The 21,007-nt window shown below is 43.7% G+C and overlaps 1 protein-coding gene across 2 annotated transcripts; it reads right to left on the bottom strand.

The window, feature by feature from the left end:
* Positions 1-778: 778 nt before the first annotated feature.
* On the bottom strand, positions 779-17,450 carry LOC138078043 (zinc finger protein 705A-like). 2 transcript variants are annotated; one of them, XM_068970511.1, is made up of 9 exons: positions 17,291-17,450; positions 13,983-14,141; positions 9,075-9,144; positions 8,185-8,291; positions 5,793-5,879; positions 4,117-4,243; positions 3,313-3,408; positions 2,768-2,847; positions 779-2,313 (listed from the first exon to the last, which is right to left on the bottom strand). In XM_068970511.1, exons 5-9 carry the CDS (start codon positions 5,802-5,804, stop codon positions 1,678-1,680), a joined length of 951 nt encoding a protein of 316 aa, XP_068826612.1. In that variant the 5' UTR covers positions 5,805-5,879; positions 8,185-8,291; positions 9,075-9,144; positions 13,983-14,141; positions 17,291-17,450; the 3' UTR covers positions 779-1,677. The 2 variants fall into 2 exon arrangements, with proteins under 2 accessions (XP_068826612.1, XP_068826611.1); XM_068970510.1 differs by lacking the exon at positions 5,793-5,879.
* Positions 17,451-21,007: the final 3,557 nt, after the last annotated feature.

Genomic DNA, 21,007 nt, shown 5'->3' with positions numbered 1-21,007 from the left:
GAAGTCTGTTGAAAGGCAATACATTTCCAAGCCCTGGGAGCAAAGCAGGGGAGACCTCCTTTGACCTCATTTTGCTTGGGGAAAAGAACAATAAGTTAATGATAAGAAGGGCTTCTGTGGTATCTGAGAGGTAGGGGTATTACAATATATTGCTTGGGTCTTCTTTCCAGGGCTGCTGTGTGTGGGGGGGATGGGGAGGCACAGCAGTGACTGGAGGGCGAGTAGGTGCGTAACTAGGACTCACCTGAATAAAATGTGGGATGGGGTCATACAATGAACTCTGCCCCCAATTAGTCCAACTCAGAGGCTTCACAGAAAAATCCTACTAAGGCGTGTTCTTGGCCTGGAACAGCAAAGCTGCCTGTCTCTGGCCCCACGTAGCTGCCCCAGGGCAGAGACAGGCTGGGGACTGACTACCCAGCGGTTTACACTCGGCATCTATGACACTGTGCACAAGGTCGGCCAGGGTCACACGCCTGAGAAAGCAGCCAGCGGGGTGAATATTGTCACCAGGGTGTGGATGGAGACAGCTGATGGTGGTGGGAAGCTGGAATGAGTGGAGCTGAGCTGTGTGGAAGGAGCTGTTAGAGAAACAGGGAAGACTCAGAGTTAGGCTGAATCTTACCCATGTCACCCAGTACAGAGCCAGATCTGTGTGTTTAAAGCTGCGTGAAGAAAACTAGAACTTCATCAACATACTAGATTTTTCAGCAACAGACTTTATTATTTAAATATTTACAAATAATAATCTATTGAAAAAAGTGTAGTTTCTTATAAAATTTGGCATTCAGTGTTCCCAGATCACTTTACTATCTTGTATTTATATGTCAGACTTTTCTCCATAAATAGTTCACTCAAAATTCTGAATTATTTGCTAAATTGTACATTAAAAGCTTTTTAAAGGGTTTTTCACCGGCCCCCCCTTAGTTTTCCAAATTCTAGATAAAGTTTTCTCCACTTGACTTTAGGATCACTGTTTCTTCAACGTGAGAACCTAAATATTGATTATGAAATGAGGTCACTGAAGGCTTTCCTTCTTTCATGACAGAGTGTTTTGTACAGTCTGAATCCACATAGGTACCTCAGGTGTAGTTCTTATGAATAAAGGATTTGTCATGATTTTTCAGTGAATCACTTCTTTAGGATGAATTATTTGGTATTTCTCAAGAGCCTTCACCCTCTTACTTCCTGTCATAGTGATTATTCCTTCACTGAGTTTTCTCGTGTGCATCGGCTGTGCTTGGCTTAATGTTTGTTCACAGTGATTAGACCTAGAGGCTTTCCCAGATGGGAGTCTGTTCATGCTGTTTACCATGAATTATGAATGAAAGCATTTTCATATTGATTGCAGACTTGGATTCTCCCCTATGCAAATCCTCCAGTATGTTTAGCTTAGAGCTGCTGTTAAAGACGTCCACATTCCTTATATTTACAGTGCAAATTCTCTCATGACATCTATGACCACACAACAGACTGAAGGTTTTGCTATGTGAATGTCACACATGTGGATTCTCTTTCATATAAATGTGCGTATGTCAAATGGAGTAACTGAAGGGTCCTCCCCACTGATTAGTGTTTTACAGTGCTTAAAGCTTTCTTTGATGTGACTCTGATGTGTTCAAATATTAAAGCTATGGTTGAAGTCTTGTCCATGTTTATTACATTTATAATACCATGTCATCTAAGGTCCGAATACTTACTGAAAACATTCATAATTTTCTCTCCATTGTGGGTCCCCTCATGTCGCCTAAGGGCAGAACACTGACTGAAGGCTTTTCCACAGAGATGACATTCATACGGTTTCTCTCCAGTGTGAGTTCTCTCGTGACGTCTAAGAGCAGAACATTTACTGAAGGTTTTTCCACAGAGCTGACATTCATACGGTTGCTCTCCAGTGTGCGTTCTTTCATGCTGTCTGAGGTTGGAGGACTGACTAAAGGCTTTTCCACAGAGATGACATTCATACGGCTTCTCTCCAGTGTGAGTCAGATTGTGTTTTCTAAGGTCAGAGCTTTGAATAAAGGCATTCCCACAGATATGGCATTCATAAGGTTTCTCTCCAGTATGGGTCATCTCATGTCTTCTAAGGCTAGAGCAATTGCTGAAGGCTTTACCACACAGATGGCACTCACAAGATTTACCTCTGGAGTGCATCTGCTTATGTGGATTAAGGTATGACTGGTCACTATGGGATTTTTGATACTGTTTGCTGATATTGGGTGTCTTTTCTGTGTGAGTTAACAAATGTTGACTCAGTGTGAAATCTTCTTCCAAATCATGACATTCACAGGGATCCTCTGGAGTGTGAAACGTCTGCTTTTAGAAAGGAGATAAAAGGTTGTTAGCGGTTTGTCTGCATACATTCATACACTTCTTGCTCTACATACGAATCCAAAACAAATCATTCAGTGAGAGCTTCCATTTATAATCTTTCCAATATTACCTGCATACACCCAATGATTTGCTTTTTATGTGTTATAAAGACTTTCTCTAAATAGTACCCCAACTTTAGTTTGAGCTTATAGGTTAATTTTGAAGACTGCAATATGTTTCAAAAACTAGACATATGAACAATATTTATGCATTTGCCCACCCCCCTTTTGTTTTTTTTAAAGATCTGAGGTTATGGTTTTGAGGTCAGGTTAATTTCTTCACTAAATTCAAACCATTTAAAACCTTTTGGTCAGAAATACCTTAATCCAAAGTATTAATACCCACTGCCAGGTTTTTAATGTTGATGACCAGGGTAAACACTCAGGAAACTGACCATTGGGATGATTGTAGATGTGTCCTTCTTGCTGATATGCTGTGTGGCTAACAATTCTTCTTTAAAGGCACTTTCCCTGCCTAAAATAATTGGGAAAAAAAATTAGAATGGCATTAGTGAAATGAAAATGTTGAAAAACTCCAACTTCTATGTTTCAAAAACTGGCATGTCGATGGGGAACACTCCAAGAAACAGAAACACATTATAGGGCATTGACAATTAGTAAAGATTTTCAGGACTGAAATATGCAAAAATTAAAATGGAGATGAGATGCTGAGTTGGTAAAGAGGGAAAACCTTCAGAAGGGAGGATGAGAACAAGAGTTATTATGTGAAAGTTTAATAAGTATATGAATGTCCTTTTCCCTAAAGCCAAAAAAAGATAATAGTAGAAGGACACATGAGTGAGCCTGAAATATGTAAGGAATAACAACATTTAAAGAATTTTGCACCTATATCTTAGAAAATATCACTCAGTTAACAAAATCTTCAGTTGACGTTTTCTAAGTATGTACTCACTGACTAGCACAGGCCCCTGATGCATACCTGGACTGCGGCTTTGGAAAAATCCTCTTCCTTCAATCCACAGCTCTTCACCTTGCTCCAACTGGAAAATCACATCCAATTTGCAATGCTGATACCCTGTTCATGGAAAAAAGGTGGATTTTGAGTTTTGTGCTACGAAAAGCACATTATCATCGAGTCCAGGACAGGCTACTGAGAAATAAGGAGGCTGACCACTGAAGTTCGACTCAGGCAACAACACCCTGAACAGAGAAAACCCTGAAATACAGATTGTGTGTCCAAAATAGTGAAGACCTCTAGATGCTGATGTCCATGTTTGAAGACAGGACACACACAATCCATAGTCTTTTCAAAAATGGAAAAATTAAATGTCCCCATAATGGGTTGAATATTATTTTCAAACAGATGCCAACAAGTTCCACAAGTATAATCAAGGTTTTACTATTTTCTCTAGTCTGCTGTCAATCCTCAGCACAGTGACTAAAGCAGAATAATTAGAAAATATTTACTCAATTTATTGATACATCAAAAATATTAAGTTCCCAGGTCTGTTCTGAATATTAGAGACTGAATAGGAAGAAAGAGATTAAACTGTGGTCAAGATTACATTTAATGGGGTGACAAACTAGATGTTAAGTATCACATAAAGAAACAACTTGAATGTAGTTATAAGGCCTACAAAAAAATCAGGACAGAGACGGGGTGCGTATGGAGAAGCTGTTCTAGATACTTATTGACTGAATCAATAAATACCTACCTACCCACCTACCAACCTACCTACTTATCTACTCAGCTGCATACACACACAAATGTTGACAGACTCACCCACGAAGACCAGATGACTGATAGTTTCCAGCATCACATCTCTGAACAGCTTTCTCTGGGATGTGTCCAGCAGGGCCCACTCTTCCTGGGTGAAGTCTACAGCTACATCTTCAAACGTCACTGATTCCTACAACATGGATATTATGGTTCTGACAGAACAATCTCTATTAATGTCCAGGGCAGGAGGGTCGATATGGCAGCGCTGAGTAAGGGGGTGGAGACGCTGGGTGTACAGAAGGACCAAACCACGCTTGGAGTTCCCATTAGTTCGTGCTGAGCTGGTATTTGCTCTTCAGATATGTCACAGAGATAGACACGGTCTGAATTAATACAACTTTGTCATAAAGAAGTATCACATGAAGTGTGATATGATAAAACCTGAAAAATCTCCCCCAAACTGGTAATTATGAGTTCAGACATGTAATTAAAACTTTCACTTGAAAATTCATAAAACTCTCTTCTTGATTAATTTCAAATAACTTACAGACTTATCACAAGGCAAACATTAACCATGATTTGCCACCTTTAAACCATAACTATGGTTGTATCATTCCCCTAAAAGAACTTCAGACTCCTCACCTATTAAATGGTTTACTAATGTGCTGAGTGTTGAAAGATCCAATGAACTACTGGGTGAAGTTCTTCCTATCTAAGTAAACATGCATTAAATACACACCTCAGTCTATTACTCAGGAAAGGGTCCAAGAACCCTGAAACCATCTCCATCATTCTTCAGAAATGAACAAGTTTCATATAGAACTTGGTACCAGTAAACGTGGTCTCACCCAACTCAGTAAGAGTTGGATGTTCACAATAAGGTATGAGGTCAGATGGTTCAGCAGCGTAAGCCAGGGCCTCTGACAGAGCTCTCCTGAAGGACAGTCCTAGCCTGACCATGCCTGTTCTCAATTTTCTCTGGGACCTCAAACACCACTCATCACTCTCTCCTGTCTTCAGCTTGCCTCTCTGCTAAAGGATAACAGAAGCCTCTTGATTGTGTTTGGGCTATCTAGCTCTTCAAAACTATCCACAGGATCTTAAATTTTTACTCTACTATCCTCCTCCTGAACATGCAGCCACAATAAAGGAAGTAATACCCCCTATATATTAATTTCAGTTACCAAGTATGAAAAAAGGGTTAATTTTCTTTTTAAGAAGTTCCTAAAAGAGCAGCTATATTCTATCAAAACTTTAAAATTAGAAGAAAAAAAAAAAAGAATGATTCCTCATGCCTTCTCTGTCCTCAACGTCTCTCGTCCTCCTTTCAGAGATCCCACCCAGGACGGGGGAAAACCGGACTCACTGAACTCAGGTGATGAGACCTCAGCCTCTCCACTGGATGGTAATCTTTTGCTCCTCTCATCTCTGGTCACCACAACCTTAGGCCATTATAGCCAATAACATGATTAACAAGTGAATTATTCCCTGATGAGACCAGGGACAGATTAGAGAAAGAATACTTCTCTCAACCCTTCTATAAATACACAAGCTGCATGGAGGCTGAAATAAATCAGTGTGATGTTAAGAAGGATACTAGTTATTACATTTCACTGGTGCTCAGACCCATGAATACTTTTTGATTGCACTTAGAACATCCATCCAATAAGAGAAACCTGCCCATCTCCTCTCAGGAGCAGGGTATACAGTTTCAGCAGAAAAAGGCATTCCCTACTCACCAATGGCTGCATTGTCAATAACTCAGTTGCCAACAGTCTTTCTCTGGGTTTTCACTCACAGACAGTCCACACATTAAGCAGGAAAAGCTGAGGATGGAGAGAAAAGTTGAAAGACTCCAGTCCTGTGCACACGTTCCAGTCCAACATCTCATGAAACCCCAAATCTTCACCTGGTTGTGGATTCCCAGTCTAACCAACAAACATGCAGTGCACACTCTATGAGAAACACACAGAGGATGCTACTCCTCTCCCAGGGTCAAAAGTAAGAAGACTGTAACTATAGTCATTAACACCAATGGAAGAAATACAGATAACTTATGGACATTTATGGACAAGAACATCAAAGCTGAAAGTATTGAGCTTCATATCAATAAGTAACTTCAATAACTCTGTGATACCCAGAGTTATTCAATTCTCTCCCTGACTGCAAACCACAGTGACCCCTGACTCATGCCACATGTAGAGTTTGGTTTTCATTTGTAGGGAACACTGTGGAAATACTATTCTTGACTTATGCACCCACAACGGTTCTTCAGCATTCACGGTGGCCCTCTGAACACTCACTCCCTTCCAGCTCTCCCTTAACTCTTCTAGATCTGTTCTGCATGAACTTAGAAGTCAGTTCACTGAAAATCTGCATGATGATGGAATTAATTTAAGAATTTATTCCATTTGGAGGAATCATGGCACCTATCCTGCCAGCCTTGTCCTTAACATTCCCTGCACCAGAAAGCAGGAGTCCAAGAGTCACAGTGTCACCATCAGGGACTGTTTCAACCCTGTAGGTCAAGGATGGTTGGAGTTTAGGAGGAAATCTAGTTAAGGCCACCTGATTATCTTAGTAAAGGGGTAGCTGAAATTCTTGAAATCCCTGCATTAATCTTCATTAGCTGCCATACGCCTGCATTTCATTATGTACAAACACATATGTATACATGCATACATATAAATATGCACACAAATGTGTGTGCGAGACACACAGAGAAAGCGTTTACAAAGTGTAAATTCTCCCCTTTGTTGTTGTTTAGTTGCTAAGTCATGTCCAACTCTTGCAATGCCATGAACTGCAGCCCTCTAGGCTTCAGTCTGTGGGATTTCCCAGGCAAGAATGCTAGAGTGGGTTGCCATTTCCTTCTCCAGGGGATCTTCCCATCCTAGGTATTGAACCCATGTCTCCTGCACTGGCAGGCGGATTCTTTACCACTGATCCACCAGGGAGTTCACCTCTAAAATACCAATAATAACTAAATATATTTTATGGAAAAATGATGATAATGGATCATAAATAAAAGTAAGATTAACTCACCCATTTGTACCTGAGGTCCACAAAAGAAAAAAAAACAAAAGATACATTTGCATCAAATATGACTCTGTGCTTGGATATCTACATATTCACTTAGTCCTCAGAGTAACCTGGCGATTTTAGGTTATCAATTTAACAGATGACATGGATAGTTTAAACCTCAACTAACAGAGACTTTCACTAAATCCAACCAGAGCTAACCCTTTCCCTTCCCCTCTGCCCTGATCTACACAGAACTCTACCATTCCCTGAGGCCACTCATCTCACTAGTCACTAGATATTTGTTTACGCTCTGTCCTCCCAATGGTCTAAATCTCCCTAAGAATGATACAATTAAGCAAGTTCACCTCTGACCATTATATATGAATTATAAATACAGAGAAATGTCCACTGTAAGGTAACTTGCCCTCAGTGCCTTGCCCACAAGTGGCTGCAGTCCTGTAAACAATTATTTTCTGATTATAAACTCCTTTCCAAAATAATGGAGTCTGTCCTTCCTGGTAAAAATTCTAATATTTACCTCAGCCCACGGAAAAGCTAAAGCCAATTATTGGGGATACAGTCATTCACCACCCAAAACTACACAGCATATAACTGGTTAACTCTCTTTCAGGCTCATGTGTATCTGGCTCCAAAGTCTGTTCCCTGACCACAGTTTAATGTGAGTTATGTCCTTTCATGGTTTAAAATGCCTCTGAAAAATCAGAACCCCAGAGGGATAAACATTCAGCAGGGAGGGGATGGATAAAAATGGCGCAGGGTGTATAGGTGAGCTGGGATGATTTCAAAAGGCTTTATGCTTGAGATTACAAAGAGTTCCATACTCAGTGACCAGAACCTGAATCCCATGAATCTCTGGAAGAGAAGCCTGACAACTGGGGCCTCTCCCTGCAACAACCAAACACTCTGATGACCAAAGGACTAAAACCAACTGCCTTCAACCAGAATCAGGAAGAGGAATGACTGCGATTCAGGGCCTTTAGAAAACATCAAAGCTGCACTGAGCCATCACATTTATCCCCTCCCCACTCCAAGGAGCCCAGTGAGGGTTCTGTGTCAGAACTGCCGCGCCCAGTTTACAGCAGAGACCTTCGATCGCTTTTCCAAGCAGAATCCATACATAACACTGTAAGATGTCAGGCACATGTCTCCATGGAGCAGACTGTTCAGCTAGCATCTTCCAAAGCTGACAGACTCTGTAGAGGGAGAAAACAGACATTCCTTCATTCTCTGAAACTGAGGCAAGTCTGTGGTTTCACCTCTGAGCTCCTGCCGTCCTATACACAAGGCCAGGAAGTGGCTAGATGCCCTGCTCCAGGTGGGGCCTAAGCTCTACCACAGTGTTCCTCCTTACTGCATGTGGACTGGGTCCTATGTTCTACACCCCTTAGACACCTGCCTCTACCCTGAGCTCTGAGGTACTGGCTGTTCAGAAGAATGAGGACACTCCTCCCCCTGACACTGGTCCATACCTGGAAACCTGAATCTTCTCTGTGATACACAGGAGGGAGAATGTTGTCAGCATCCCAGAGACAAGCAGTGCCAGGGTGGCGCTCAGGCTTGCTCTCTGCCTGTTGTAGGCACACACTCTGAAGAGGAACTGGAATCTTCTGGGGCGAATTAAGGGGACTAAGGATCCGGAGGGTGATTTAAATGTCTGGGGGTGGGGGTGAGAAATAGAATTCTGGGTACTGTTTCCTCTTATGTTCCTCTGTGAGTCACCCAACAAGGAAGACAGTACTGTCTGTCAGATCTGTCAGAAAAGCCCCAGATTAATGCAAGGATCTGATAACTGGGGAAAGGCTGTCAATACTGAGGATGGTTCACAATATCCGGAAGCTACTCCATCAGCATAGTTCACCTACTGAGTCACAGAGAGAAGGGAGACCTAGGAAGACTACTCGGGCATTGTCCATGGGGTTAGGTTAGGTTTTGACCTCAAGGCAGATTTAAATTGAAATGCAAAATAATTTTTTTACCTTTAGAGTTTTTCTTCTAAGGAGATAAAAGATATCCAGGGAAGCTCTCTGCACACAGAACAGAACAGCCCTGTGAATGGGAAGGAACATATCTAGCTATCACTGTGCTTTGCCCACACTTCCAAACAGAAGGCATCAAAGGTCACCAGTAGGTGAGAACTATAAATAAAGGTAGCCCCGCTGGAGCTGATATCTTTCTCCAAACTATCACCATGTATTCATGTGGCTTAAGGAGAACCTAAGTCAATGAAAAAGACTTTTAAAAATTACCAAAGCAATAATAATTAAAAAGACTAAAGCATAAAGCATACCCGCGTCCAAGGTAAGGAGCAGCAGCTGTGCTTTGCTGGAGCAGCTGTGAAGAGAGACCCCGCGTCCAAGGTAAGAGAAACCCAGGTAAGAGGGTAGGCACTGAGAGAGGGGATCAGGGGACAGAAAGACTGAGACTACAGTCACAGACAACTAGCTAATCTGATCACACGGACCACAGCCTTGTCTAACTCAATGAAACTAAGCCATGCCGTATGGGGCCACCCAAGATGGGCAGGTCATGGTGGAGAGGTCTGACAGAATGTGGTCCACTGGAGAAGGGAATGGCAAACCACTTCAGTATTCTTGCCTTGAGAACCCCATGAACAGTATGAAAAGGCAAAATGATAGGATACCAAAAGAGGAACTCCCCAGGTCAGTAGGTGCCCAATATGCTACTGGAGATCAGTGGAGAAATAACTTCAGAAAGAATGAAGGGATAGAGCCAAAGCAAAAACAACACCCAGTTGTGAATGGCACTGGTGATAGAAGCAAGGTCTGATGCTGTAAAGAGCAATATTGCATAGGAACCTGGAATGTCAGGTCCATCAATCAAGGCAAATTGGAAGTGGTCCAACAGGAGATGGCAAGAGTGAACGTTGACATTCTAGGAATCAGCAAACTAAGATGGACTGGAATGGGTGAATTTAACTCAGATGACCATTATATCTACTGCTGCGGGCAGCAATCCCTTAGAAGAAATGGAGTAGCCATCATGATCAAAAAGAGTCCGAAATGCAGTACTTGGATGCAATCTCAAAAACGACAGAATGATCTCTATTCGTTTCCAAGGCAAACCATTCAATATCATGGTAATCCAAGTCTATGCCCTGACCATTAACGCTGAAGAACCTGTAGTTGAACAGTTCTATGAAGACCTACAAGACCTTTTAGAACTAACACCCAAAAAAGATGTCCTTTTCATTATAGGGGACTGGAATGCAAAAGCAGAAAGTCAAGAAATACCTGGAGTAACATGCAAATTTGGCCATGGAGTACAGAATGAAGCAGGGCAAAGGCTAATAGAATTCTGCCATGAGAACACACTGGTCATAGCAAACACCCTCTTCCAACAATACAAGAGAAGACTCTACACATGGACATCACCAGATGGTCAACATCAAAATCAGGTTGATTATATTCTTTGCAGCAAAAGATGGAGAAGCTCTATACAGTCAGCAAAAAGAAGACCAGGAGCTGACTATGGCTCAGATCATGAACTCCTTATTGCCAAATTCAGACTGAAATTGAAGAAAGTAGGGAAAACCACTAGACCATTCAGGTATAACCTAAATCAAATCCCTTATGACTATACAATGGAAGTGAGAAATAGATTTAAAGGACTAGGTCTGATAGACAGAGTGCCTGATGAACTATGGATGGAGTTTCATGACATTGTACAGGAGACAGTAATCAAGACCATCCCCAAGAAAAAGAAATGCAAAAAAGCAAAATGGCTGCCTGAGGAGGCCTTACAAATAGCTGTGAAAAGACAGGAAGTGAAAAGCAAAGGAGAAAAGGAAAGATATACCCATTTGAATGCAGAGTTCCAAAGAATAGCAAGGATAGATAAGAAAGCCTTCCTCAGCGATCAATGCAAAGAAACAGAGGAAAACAATAGAATAGGAAAGACTAGAGATCTCTTCAAGAAAATTTGAGATACCAAGGGAACATTTCACGCAAAGATGGGCTCAATAAAAAACAGAAATGGTATGGACCTAACAGAAGCAGAAGATATTAAGAAGAGGTGGCAGGAATACACAGAAGAACTGTACAAAAAAGATCTTCACGACCCAAATAATCACAATGGTGTGATCACTCACCTAGAGCCAGACATCCTGGAATGTGAAGTCAAGTGGGCCTTAGGAACATAACTATGAACAAAGCTAGTGGAGGTGATGGAATTCCAGTTGAGCTGTTTCAAATCCTGAAAGATAATGCTGTGAAAGTGCTACACTCAATATGCCAGCAAATTTGGAAAACTCAGCAGTGGCCACAAGACTAGAAAAGGTCAGTTTTCATTCCAATCCCAAAGAAAGGAAATACCAAAGAATGCTCAAACTACCGCACAATTGCACTCATCTCACACGCTAGTAAAGTAATGCTCAAAATTCTCCAAGCCAGGCTTCAGCAATACATGAACCGTGAAATTCCAGATGTTCAAGCTGGTTTAAGACAAAGCAGAGGAACCAGAGATCAAACTGCCAACATCCAATGGATCATCGAAAAAGCAAGGGAGTTTCAGGAAAACATCTATTTCTGCTTTATTGACTATACCAAAGACTTTGACTGTGTGGATCACAATAAACTGTGGGAAAATTCTGAAAGAAATGGGAATACCAGACCACCTGACCTGCCTCTTGAGAAACCTATATGCAGGTCAGGAAGCAACAGTTAGAACTAGACATGAAACAACAGACTGGTTGCAAATAGGAAAAGGAGTATGTCAAGGCTGTATATTGTCATCCTGCTTATTTAATTTATATGCAGGGTGCATCATGAGAAACGCTGGGCTGGAAGAAGCACAAGCTGCAATCAAGATTGCCGGGAGAAATATCAATAACCTCAGATATGCAGATGACACCACCCTTATGGCAGAAAGTGAAGAGGAACTCAAAAGCCTCTTGATGAAAGTGAAAGAGGAGAGTGAAAAAGTTGGCTTAAAGCTCAACATTCAGAAAACGAAGATCATGGCATGTGGTCCCATCACTTCATGGGAAATACATGGGGAAACAGTGGAAACAGTGGCTGACTTTATTTTTCTGGGCTCCAATATCACTGCAGATGGTGACTGCAGCCATGAAATTAAAAGACGCTTACTCCTTGGAAGGAAAGTTATGACCAACCTAGATAGCATATTAAAAAGCAGAGACATTTCTTTGTCAACAAAGTTCCGTCTAGTCAAGGCTATGGTTTTTTTCAGCAGTCATCTATGGATGTGAGAGTTGGACTATAAAGTTGAGTGCCGAAGATTGATGCTTTTGAACTGTGATGTTGGCGAAGACTCTTCAGAGTCCCTTGGACTGCAAGGAGATCCAACCAGTCCATCCTAAAGGAGATCAGTCCTGGGTGTTCACTGGAAGGAATGATGTTGAAGCTGAAACTCCAGTACTTTGGTCACCTCAACTGCGAAGAGCTGACTCATTGGAAAAGACCCTGATGCTGGGAAAGATTGAGGGCAGGAGGAAAAGGGGATGACAGAGGATGAGATGGTTGGATGGCATCATCTACTCGATGGACATGGGTTTGGGTGGCCTCCGAGAGTTGGTGATGGACAGGGAGGCCTGGCACGCTGCATTTCTTGGGGTTCCAAAGAGTCGGACATGACTGAGCGACTGAACTGAACTGAACTGAAAGTGTAAGAGAGACTGGCATGGAAAAGAGATTGAATATTAATATTCAGATTCCTTTGCCTTGGAGCAGAACATCATTTAAAAATTATATAATAATTTTAGTGATAAGACTACAAACTATTAAAAAGCTTAATTAATAGAACTTCAAAGCTTAAGTACAGGACTGAAAATAAGAGATTATAAGACATCAGAAGGAAAAGTGACTTGACAGGGCTCCAAAATTTCTGAAGTAAAATAAAGATTTATTAGTAATTTAAGAGAAGAGACCATAATGGGAGATCAGAGAAAAGAGAACAGACAGTGCTAAAAACTCACTCATTTATGCTGATGACAGGCTTTAAAATGAGCAAAAGATAAAAGAATTAAGTAAAAGTCAAGTAAAAACTATTAAAAGGATCAGAGAGAAATTGAAAACTGCGAAAGACAAGTCTGCAACTCATAAAATCCACATTAATGGTAAAGATAACAAAGGAAATGATATGACAAAAATAATGTTATGATTTAATTCAATAAAGAAGGATTAAAACATATAAAAAATACACAGAACAATACAGTAGAGACAAAAGTCTTAGTTGACAGGAGACGTGGAAGGAGGGAACGGAGAGCTATTGCTCCCATCATAGGGCCATTATCATTGCTGACATTCATCACTGTGACAGTACTTATTATAACAATTATGACTTATCATTGCTGTTAAAAAACACTGACTCACCTTTCTCTGTTCACACAGGACACCGAGTTTCCTGAACGGACTACAGAGGGTTCTACAAATATATACAAATATACTGATGGTTTCAAGTCATTCCAGGGCCCTTTCCAGAAACGAGTGTCCATCAATTTCCCAAGTTTCTCTCAGGAGGCCAGAAGTGGCCATTTCAACAGAAGATACTAGATGAGGACACCCTGGCCTGCCTGAGCCTCTGGAAAACGTTCTAAGTCATATTGGGGATCAGCAACCGTTTGATCCTGCTTGCAAGGCCTGGGAAGGAAGCCCACGGCTGGCCAGGCTCAGTGAAAATTCTCCTAAAGTCTTTAGCGGCCCTGGAATAGATACAACAGGAGAAGGATGGAAACTACAGAGGAGGTCCTTGCCACCTGGAGGCTCTGCAGCATTTCCTAGATGTGCCCAGAACCAGGCAACTGATCACCTGCTCTACATCCTATGAGTATAGAGGAGGGCAAGAAGGGACCACCTGGCTGCCCACTCACAGCCCCAGGCTTGGACGCAAGATCTCAAAGTACATACCTCTAGGCTGTAGGGTGGAGCAGATGGCAGAATGTGTAGCAAGACAGTCTGGGCTGAGAAAGGCTCCAGTCTTATTGTTCAGAGTAGGTGGGGCCCTGGAGGGCTGGGGAACAGGGCATAGTCCCTGAGTCTGGCCTTCTTCCCGGGATGCCAGATTCCCTGGAAGACACATATACACATACTTAAATGAACATGAGTGTACATCCAAACTGTAGACTTTTTATCTCCATTTATCCCAAAGGACAGACTTCAGTTGACCCACTGCATCCATCAAATTTGACTGTATAATTAGCCCCAGAGAAAATTTAAATGCAAAAGAGAGTATGTCGAATAGGCCACATAGGTTTACCACAGTAAAGTTAAAGTGAAAAAATGAACAATAATCAGTAGTAGAAACAAACTATTCTAAAGACAATGACAGTTTAAACAATAGAGTTACAATACAATCAAATCATTGCCAATTAACATTTACAGTTACTGTCACCATGGAGAATGAACATGATCAATACCACAGAACAGGGCCACGGTTGTTATCTTAAAAAAAAATGTTTAAATATACTTAACAGAAACAAAGGGCTTGAAAATGAATGAGCCAGCTGTTCAACCTTATAAATCAAGAGAAACTAAAAGGAACCAAGAGTAAATTGACATTTCAAATTGTTAGGAATTAAGATATTAGTAAAAGTTAAAAGAAATACAAAAGATTAAATAAAAGATTAAAGAATAAAATGAAGAAACAGATTATTTGACAGAAATCAATTAAGTAAAAGTTTTGACAGTCAAATCAAGGAATTAAAAAAGACACATGAAAAGCTTATTTCTCAGGCAAGATCTGTCCTGTGATTACTCCTCAGAGTGGAGAACATGCCCTCAGGGCTTCAACTCAACACACCCCTTCCAATGCCACAACCACACAGGGGAAGGAATTACTGAGTGGCACAGTCTCCTGGGGCTTCCCTGGTCGCTCAGGGGGTAAAGCGTCTGTCTGCAACGCAGGAGACCTGGGTTCGATCCCTGGGTTGGGAAGATCCCCTGCAGAAGGCAATGGCAACCCTCTCCAGTGCTCTTGCCTGGAAAATCCCATGGACCGAGAAGCCTGGTGGGCTACCGTCCATGGAGTCGCAAAGAGTCGGGCACGACAGAGCGACTTCACTTCACTCATTGTCTCCTGTTGTCTAAAGATTCAAAAGGATTCACATGGATTCAGAAGCAGTAAACAGGAGATGAACAGGTGGATTTTTCTGTCCATTTTTTCAGAACACCCTCCCACCCTACAAGAAGCCCCACATATTTGGTGGCAGTAGTGGGTATGTGAGCTGGACTGGCCTTCCCTGTTAGTCACAGACCCCACGGTCTCCTTAGCATCTGCCAAGCACAGGGTCACCTCAGAGGAGGATGGAAGAGATTTCCCTTCCTCCTGCTCTTGAGCTTCTCAGTCTCCCTCCCATTCCTGGCTCCTTAACCCCTCAACAGCACTCCTGTTCTTTCTTCCAGCTACCTTCACGGAGGCAAGTGCCCTCTAATCCCTTCTCATTGGAGAGATACTTTTGCCCAGGGCTTAGTTTAAAAAAGTCTAGACGTGGACTTCCCTGGTGACACAGTGGATAAGAAGCCGCCTGCCAATGCAGGGGACATGGGTTCGATCCCTCGACTGGAAAGATTCTGCATGCGGTGGAGCAACTAAGCCCATGAGCCACAACTACTGAAGCCCGTGCCCCCCAGACCCAGTGCGACGAGAACAACAAAAGCCTGGACCCTCCCTTATCAAGCGGACTATGACTTCCACTTGATGGAGTCAAGTGATGGAGTAGGCTGGGGGTCAGCAGGAGAGGCCCTCAGAGAGAAACTAGCACCGTCTCCACGGGAATGACACGGCCTGCCTGGGACAGTAACAGGGTCTGCCCTTCTCAACCCTGCCTGCTCCTAAAAATCACATCTCCTAATTCTGAGCAAGAGCCACTTCCCTTCATGACTTTAATCCCAGTAGTCTCAAAGGATTTAACTTCTCTTTCCCAGAATATCACACTATGGCTATCAAAAAACATATTAAGAAGACCTAATCGGCAGCACTGGAAAACATGAAAGAAAGGAGCAGCATTGGAAAACATGCAATGGAAAGAGCTCAGCAGCTTATTCACCACGAGCAGAAGCGCTCTCTTCCAACTAATTCTGAGGACAATCCAGCTCACTCGCGATCACTTTCCAAGACAAAAGGAAAGGATGTTTAGGGGGACCTCTCTGAAGAGGAGACTGTGAAGAGATGCCCTGGGGAGCACCAGGGCCCCAGGACCAGGCGAGGCTGGGGAGGGGGACTCAGGAGAGGACAGGGGTCTGCAGAATCCAGAAAAAGGGCCCAGACTTGGTTGGAAACCTCCGTTCACAGCCCACTAAGTTAAAAGCTCATCTAAGGGGATAAAGATACTGAATATTAGACTAACTGATTAATCTAGGGTTTGACAGTGAATATAAAAAATTACCAATATCTTTAGCAAGATCACATTAAGATAGCATAAACTTACTTAGCACTAAGGAATATTTTCAATATATGATAGACATTGGAAAACCACTGAGACATCATCAACTGAATCTGACACAATACACGTGAAAAGGAATTAAGTTAGAAATTTAAGAACAAAATGAAGGAATCTGGGATCTACTTTTCTTTTGCCCCTGGCTGCTACTGTGGCTCATAATAACTTCCTCCTCCCACTCTGTCCTTTTCTGTCTGTGCATCATCCTTTTGTGTCTTTTTGTTCATCCCCCTGCTTTTTGCCCAGGTCACTCTCCTTCACTCTTTACTGTTTCTTTCCAAGCCCACTCCCTCAAACTCAACTGCCCCCTTCTTCTCTCACGCTGTCTCCCTGGTTCTCCCTAGATCTCCCTTTCTCCTCATTCCCTTGCCCACGCATTCACAGGACGAGCACGCCTTCCAGTGGGGCCCTGGGAACGACAACACACCCTGACATGCGCTGCCAATGGGATGAGATCTGAAACCACGGGGTGTCACGGGACGGGGGTGGCCGGGCGCCCCCACCCCGGGTCTCGGGAGCCTCTCTGAGGAGGTGACTGCGAAAAGATCGCCTGGGCAGCAGTAGGGACGACGCAAGGCTGCAGAGGACTCCAGAGAGGACAGGGGTCTGCGGGACCCGCGGTCGGGGCAGGCGTGACGGCCCGACTCCGCCCTCCAGGGCCGGGGGACACGCCGGGAGGGACCTGACCGGGCGCGGGGAGAGGAGGGAAGACGGGGACGGGGACCGAGGACCGAGGCTGGAAGGTCGGGGCGAGGACCAGGCGCGAAGCGGTTTTACCAGAAATAGGTGTGGGTCCGGCCCCCGCGGCAGAGCGCCTCCAGATTAGGCGGGGCTCCCCGCGGCTGGGACGGTAACAGCCGCGGGGACCCGGGAATGTGGAGGACCCGGCGCTGAGCGCGTCAGCGCGCGAGATTGGACTCGAACTACTGAAACTCACTCGGTGAACCGGGCCGCCAGTCCTGCAGATCTGGTTCCGGGTTGGCAGGAAATGGCGCCGCCGGGGGCGTGGCTTTGGGGCGTGGCCGCCCGCCTCCCCTCCCCTGGGCGTTTGCGGGCGGTGGGTACCGCGTCTTTGAGTCTCCATCGCGTTGGGACCTTGTCCCGTGTCCGGCCACTGGCGCCGCGCCCACCTTCCCTCCAGTCAGATGTTTACGGTGCTTTCAGGTAAAAACCTAGGGTCGTGAGGCCACTTATACTGAATGCAGAGATCTTTCCTTCTCAAAAAATAGAAAAGGATTTAAGTCAAAAATCCTTTCGGGGAGCGTGTCCTGTGAGTCCTGTGATACGTTTGACATTTGGGTGGGAATGACATCCCACATGTTGTGTAAGTCATTACTCTCTTAATATATTGTAGTTTCACATTTTCGTTTGTGTTTATTATCGCAGTTACTTAAAAGTAACAAGGGACACCAAGTGGCCCCTCCCAGAACCAAACTCTGACCACCCCTCCCCACACCCCCCCAACCGGGCCCCGCAGCCCCTGACAGCAGCTGTAGGACTTAAATGTCCAGCCCAAATCCTGCTCATGTGCCCTAAGATCTGAGAGCACCTGGCCCTACCTCCCTGTTCCAGGATCTTCAGCAATAGGACGATTTGCTCACTAACAAGTGGTCTAGTGGGCTCTAGACCAGTCAACCAGGGATATGGTGCTATGAACTGAATTGTGACCCCCCTGCCCCCAGTTTTCATAGATTAAAACCTTGTCGCCCCAGTGTGATGGTGTTTGGAAATGGGATCTCTGGGAGGTAATTAGATGAAGATGTGGGAGGGCGTTGGAGGAGGTCATCAAGAGAAGATGGAACCACTGGTCAACTCAAGAACCGGACCCAGGCAATTAGAGGTCTCTCATCCCCTCCCCTGTCTTTGAAATGTATATTGCTCTGTTCCCTCACTAGGGTCATTTCTAGGAGGCAGCTTTGAGAGCAGTGTGGTGTCGAGACCATATGGATGGTGTGTGTGACTGAGGCTCCATTAAGGCCTCTCAAAATGCTTAAGATTCTGGGAGATGGATGTGGAGATCTACCCACCTTGTAGCTGCCCAAGACAAGCCTCACATGTAAGTTCCCTTTCTTATTAAAACAGTTGCCTACCGTTCTCGGGCCAGGCTTCCCTCATATCTCAGTTGGTAAATCATCTGCCTGCAATGCAGGAGACCCAAGTTCGATTCCTGGGTCGTAAAGATCCCCTGGAGAAGGAAATGGCAACCCACTCCAGTATTCTTGCCTGGAGCATCTCATGGACAGAGGAGCCTGGCAGGCTACAGTCCACAGGATTTTAAGAGTCGGACAAGACTTAGCAACTAAACCACCACCATTCTCAGGCCAGAGGGTACCCAGATATTTGGTTAAATATTGTTGTGGGTGTGTCTCAAGGGTGTTTCTGGGGAAGATGGGCATCTGTATTAGTAAACTGAAAGAACAGTTGCCCTTTCCAGGGCTGGGGAGGGAGAAGCTCATCCAAGCCTTTGAAAGTCTGAATGAAACAAAAGGCTGAACAAAAATGAACTTGCTCTCTCTCTGCCTTTTTGTCTTCAAGCTGGGACATCTGTATTCTCCTGTGTTCAGATTTGGACTGTGTCGACTGAAAAGATGCTCAACTTGAGAGCTGTGAGTTAAGTTTTATTTGGGGCAAAACGGGGACTGCAGCCTGGGAGGCAGCACCTCAGGTAGCTCTGAGAGACTGCACCAAAGAGGCAGTGGGGAAGGTCAATACATAAGATTTTGGTGAAGAGGAAGTTCAGTATAATTATTTCAGTTCAGTTCGGTCACTCAATCATGTCCAACTCTCTGCAACCCTATGGACTGCAGCACTTCAGGCTTCCCTGTCCATCACCAACTCCCGGAGCTTGCTCAAACTCATGTCCACTGAATTGGTGATGCCATCCAACCATCTCATCCTCTGTCATCCCCTTCTCCTCAATACCATTAAACACATTTTATAAAAGGCTTTCTGCTAGTCACGTGGAGCTGATGTGATCATGAAGGGATTTAGTGCTTTTCTAGATATGAAGAGATGCAAGGGTTGGGATCATGAAATCAGCTTCTGAAAAGATCTTAAATATCTAAAGACCCGTTTGTTAGGGAAATTAAATGAATAGTCTTGTTTAGGTTTCAGAGGCAAAGCAGAGCAGGCCTCTGACCTTGCTTCTAACCTGCCTTGACACTGCCCTGGGAGTGACTATGAGTGACTGCCTGCTATGAGTGCAAGACTTGCGGCACTGTAGATAAAATGGGAGAGAAATCTTGAGATTTTAGAGACCCTGGAGGAGGCCTGGCCAACCAAGCCCCAGGCTTAACTACATTCCAAGTTTTACACAACAAAACAAACAGCATTAACATGAAACCAGAGCTGCACTGCCAAAGAATGCTCAAACTACCTACTGCACAATTGAACTCATCTCACATGCTAGTAAAGTAATGCTCAAAATTCTCCAAGCCAGTCTTCAGCGATACATGAACCGTGAACTTCCAGATGTTGAAGCTGGTTTTAGACAAGGCAGAGGAACCAGAGATCAAACTGCCAACATCCAATGGATCATCGAAAAAGCAAGAGAGTTCCAGAAAAACATCTATTTCTGCTTTATTGACTATGCCAAAGCCTTTGACTGTGTGGATCACAATAAACTGTGGAAAATTCTGAAAGAAATGGGAATACCAGACCACCTGACCTTCCTCCTGAGAAATCTGTATGCAGGTCAGGAAGCAACAGTTTAGAACTGGACATGGAACAACAGACTGGTTCCAAATACGAAAAGGAGTACATCAAGGCTGTATGTTGTCACCCTGCTTATTTAACTTCTATGCAGAGTACATCATGAGAAACGCTAGGCTGGAGGAAGCACAAGTTGGAATCAAGACTGCTGGGAGAAATATCAATAACCTCAGATATTCAGATGACACCACCCTTATGACAGAAAGTGAAGAGGAACTAAAAAGCCTCTTGATGAACGTGAAAGAGGAGAGTGAAAAAGTTGGCTTAAAGCTCAATATTCAGAAAACGAAGATCATGGCATCTGGTCCCATCACTTCATGGGAAATAGATTGGGAAACAGTGTCAGACTTTATTTTTCTGGGCTCCAAAATCACTGCAGATGGTGATTTCAGCCATGAAATTAAAATACACTTGCTCCTTGGAAGGAAAGTTATGAGCAACCTAGATAGCATATTCACAAGCAGAGACGTTAGTATGTCAACAAAGGTCTGTCTAGTCAAGGGCTATGGTTTTTCCAGTAGACATGTATGGATGTGACAGTTGGGCCATAAAGAAGGCTGAGTGCCGAAGAATGGATGCTTTAGAACTGTGGTGTTGGAGAAGACTCTTGAGACTCCTTGAACAGCAAGGAGATACAACCAGTCCTTCCTGAAGGAAATCAGTCCTGAATATTCATTGGAAGGGCTGATGTTGAAGCTGAAGCTCCAAATCTTTGGCCACTGATGCCAAAATCTAACTCATTTGAAAAGACCCTGATGCTGGGAAAGATTGAAGGTGGGAGGA

Source organism: Capricornis sumatraensis, chromosome 4 (assembly GCF_032405125.1).
Source record: "Capricornis sumatraensis isolate serow.1 chromosome 4, serow.2, whole genome shotgun sequence".
Lineage (NCBI taxonomy): Eukaryota > Metazoa > Chordata > Mammalia > Artiodactyla > Bovidae > Capricornis > Capricornis sumatraensis.
This window is presented reverse-complemented; position numbering and strand designations above follow the sequence as displayed.

Excerpts from the sequence above, each read along its gene's own strand:
- LOC138078043 (XM_068970510.1), bottom strand. The coding sequence starts at position 8,241 with ATGTGCCTGACATCTTACAGTGTTATGTATGGATTCTGCTTGGAAAAG. Across the intron at positions 4,244-8,184 it reads GCTTGGAAAAGCGATCGAAG|GAATCAGTGACGTTTGAAGA; the intron begins GTCTCTGCTGTA and ends TCCATGTTGTAG. Across the intron at positions 2,848-3,312 it reads TTTCCAAAGCCGCAGTCCAG|GCAGGGAAAGTGCCTTTAAA; the intron begins GTATGCATCAGG and ends CAATTATTTTAG.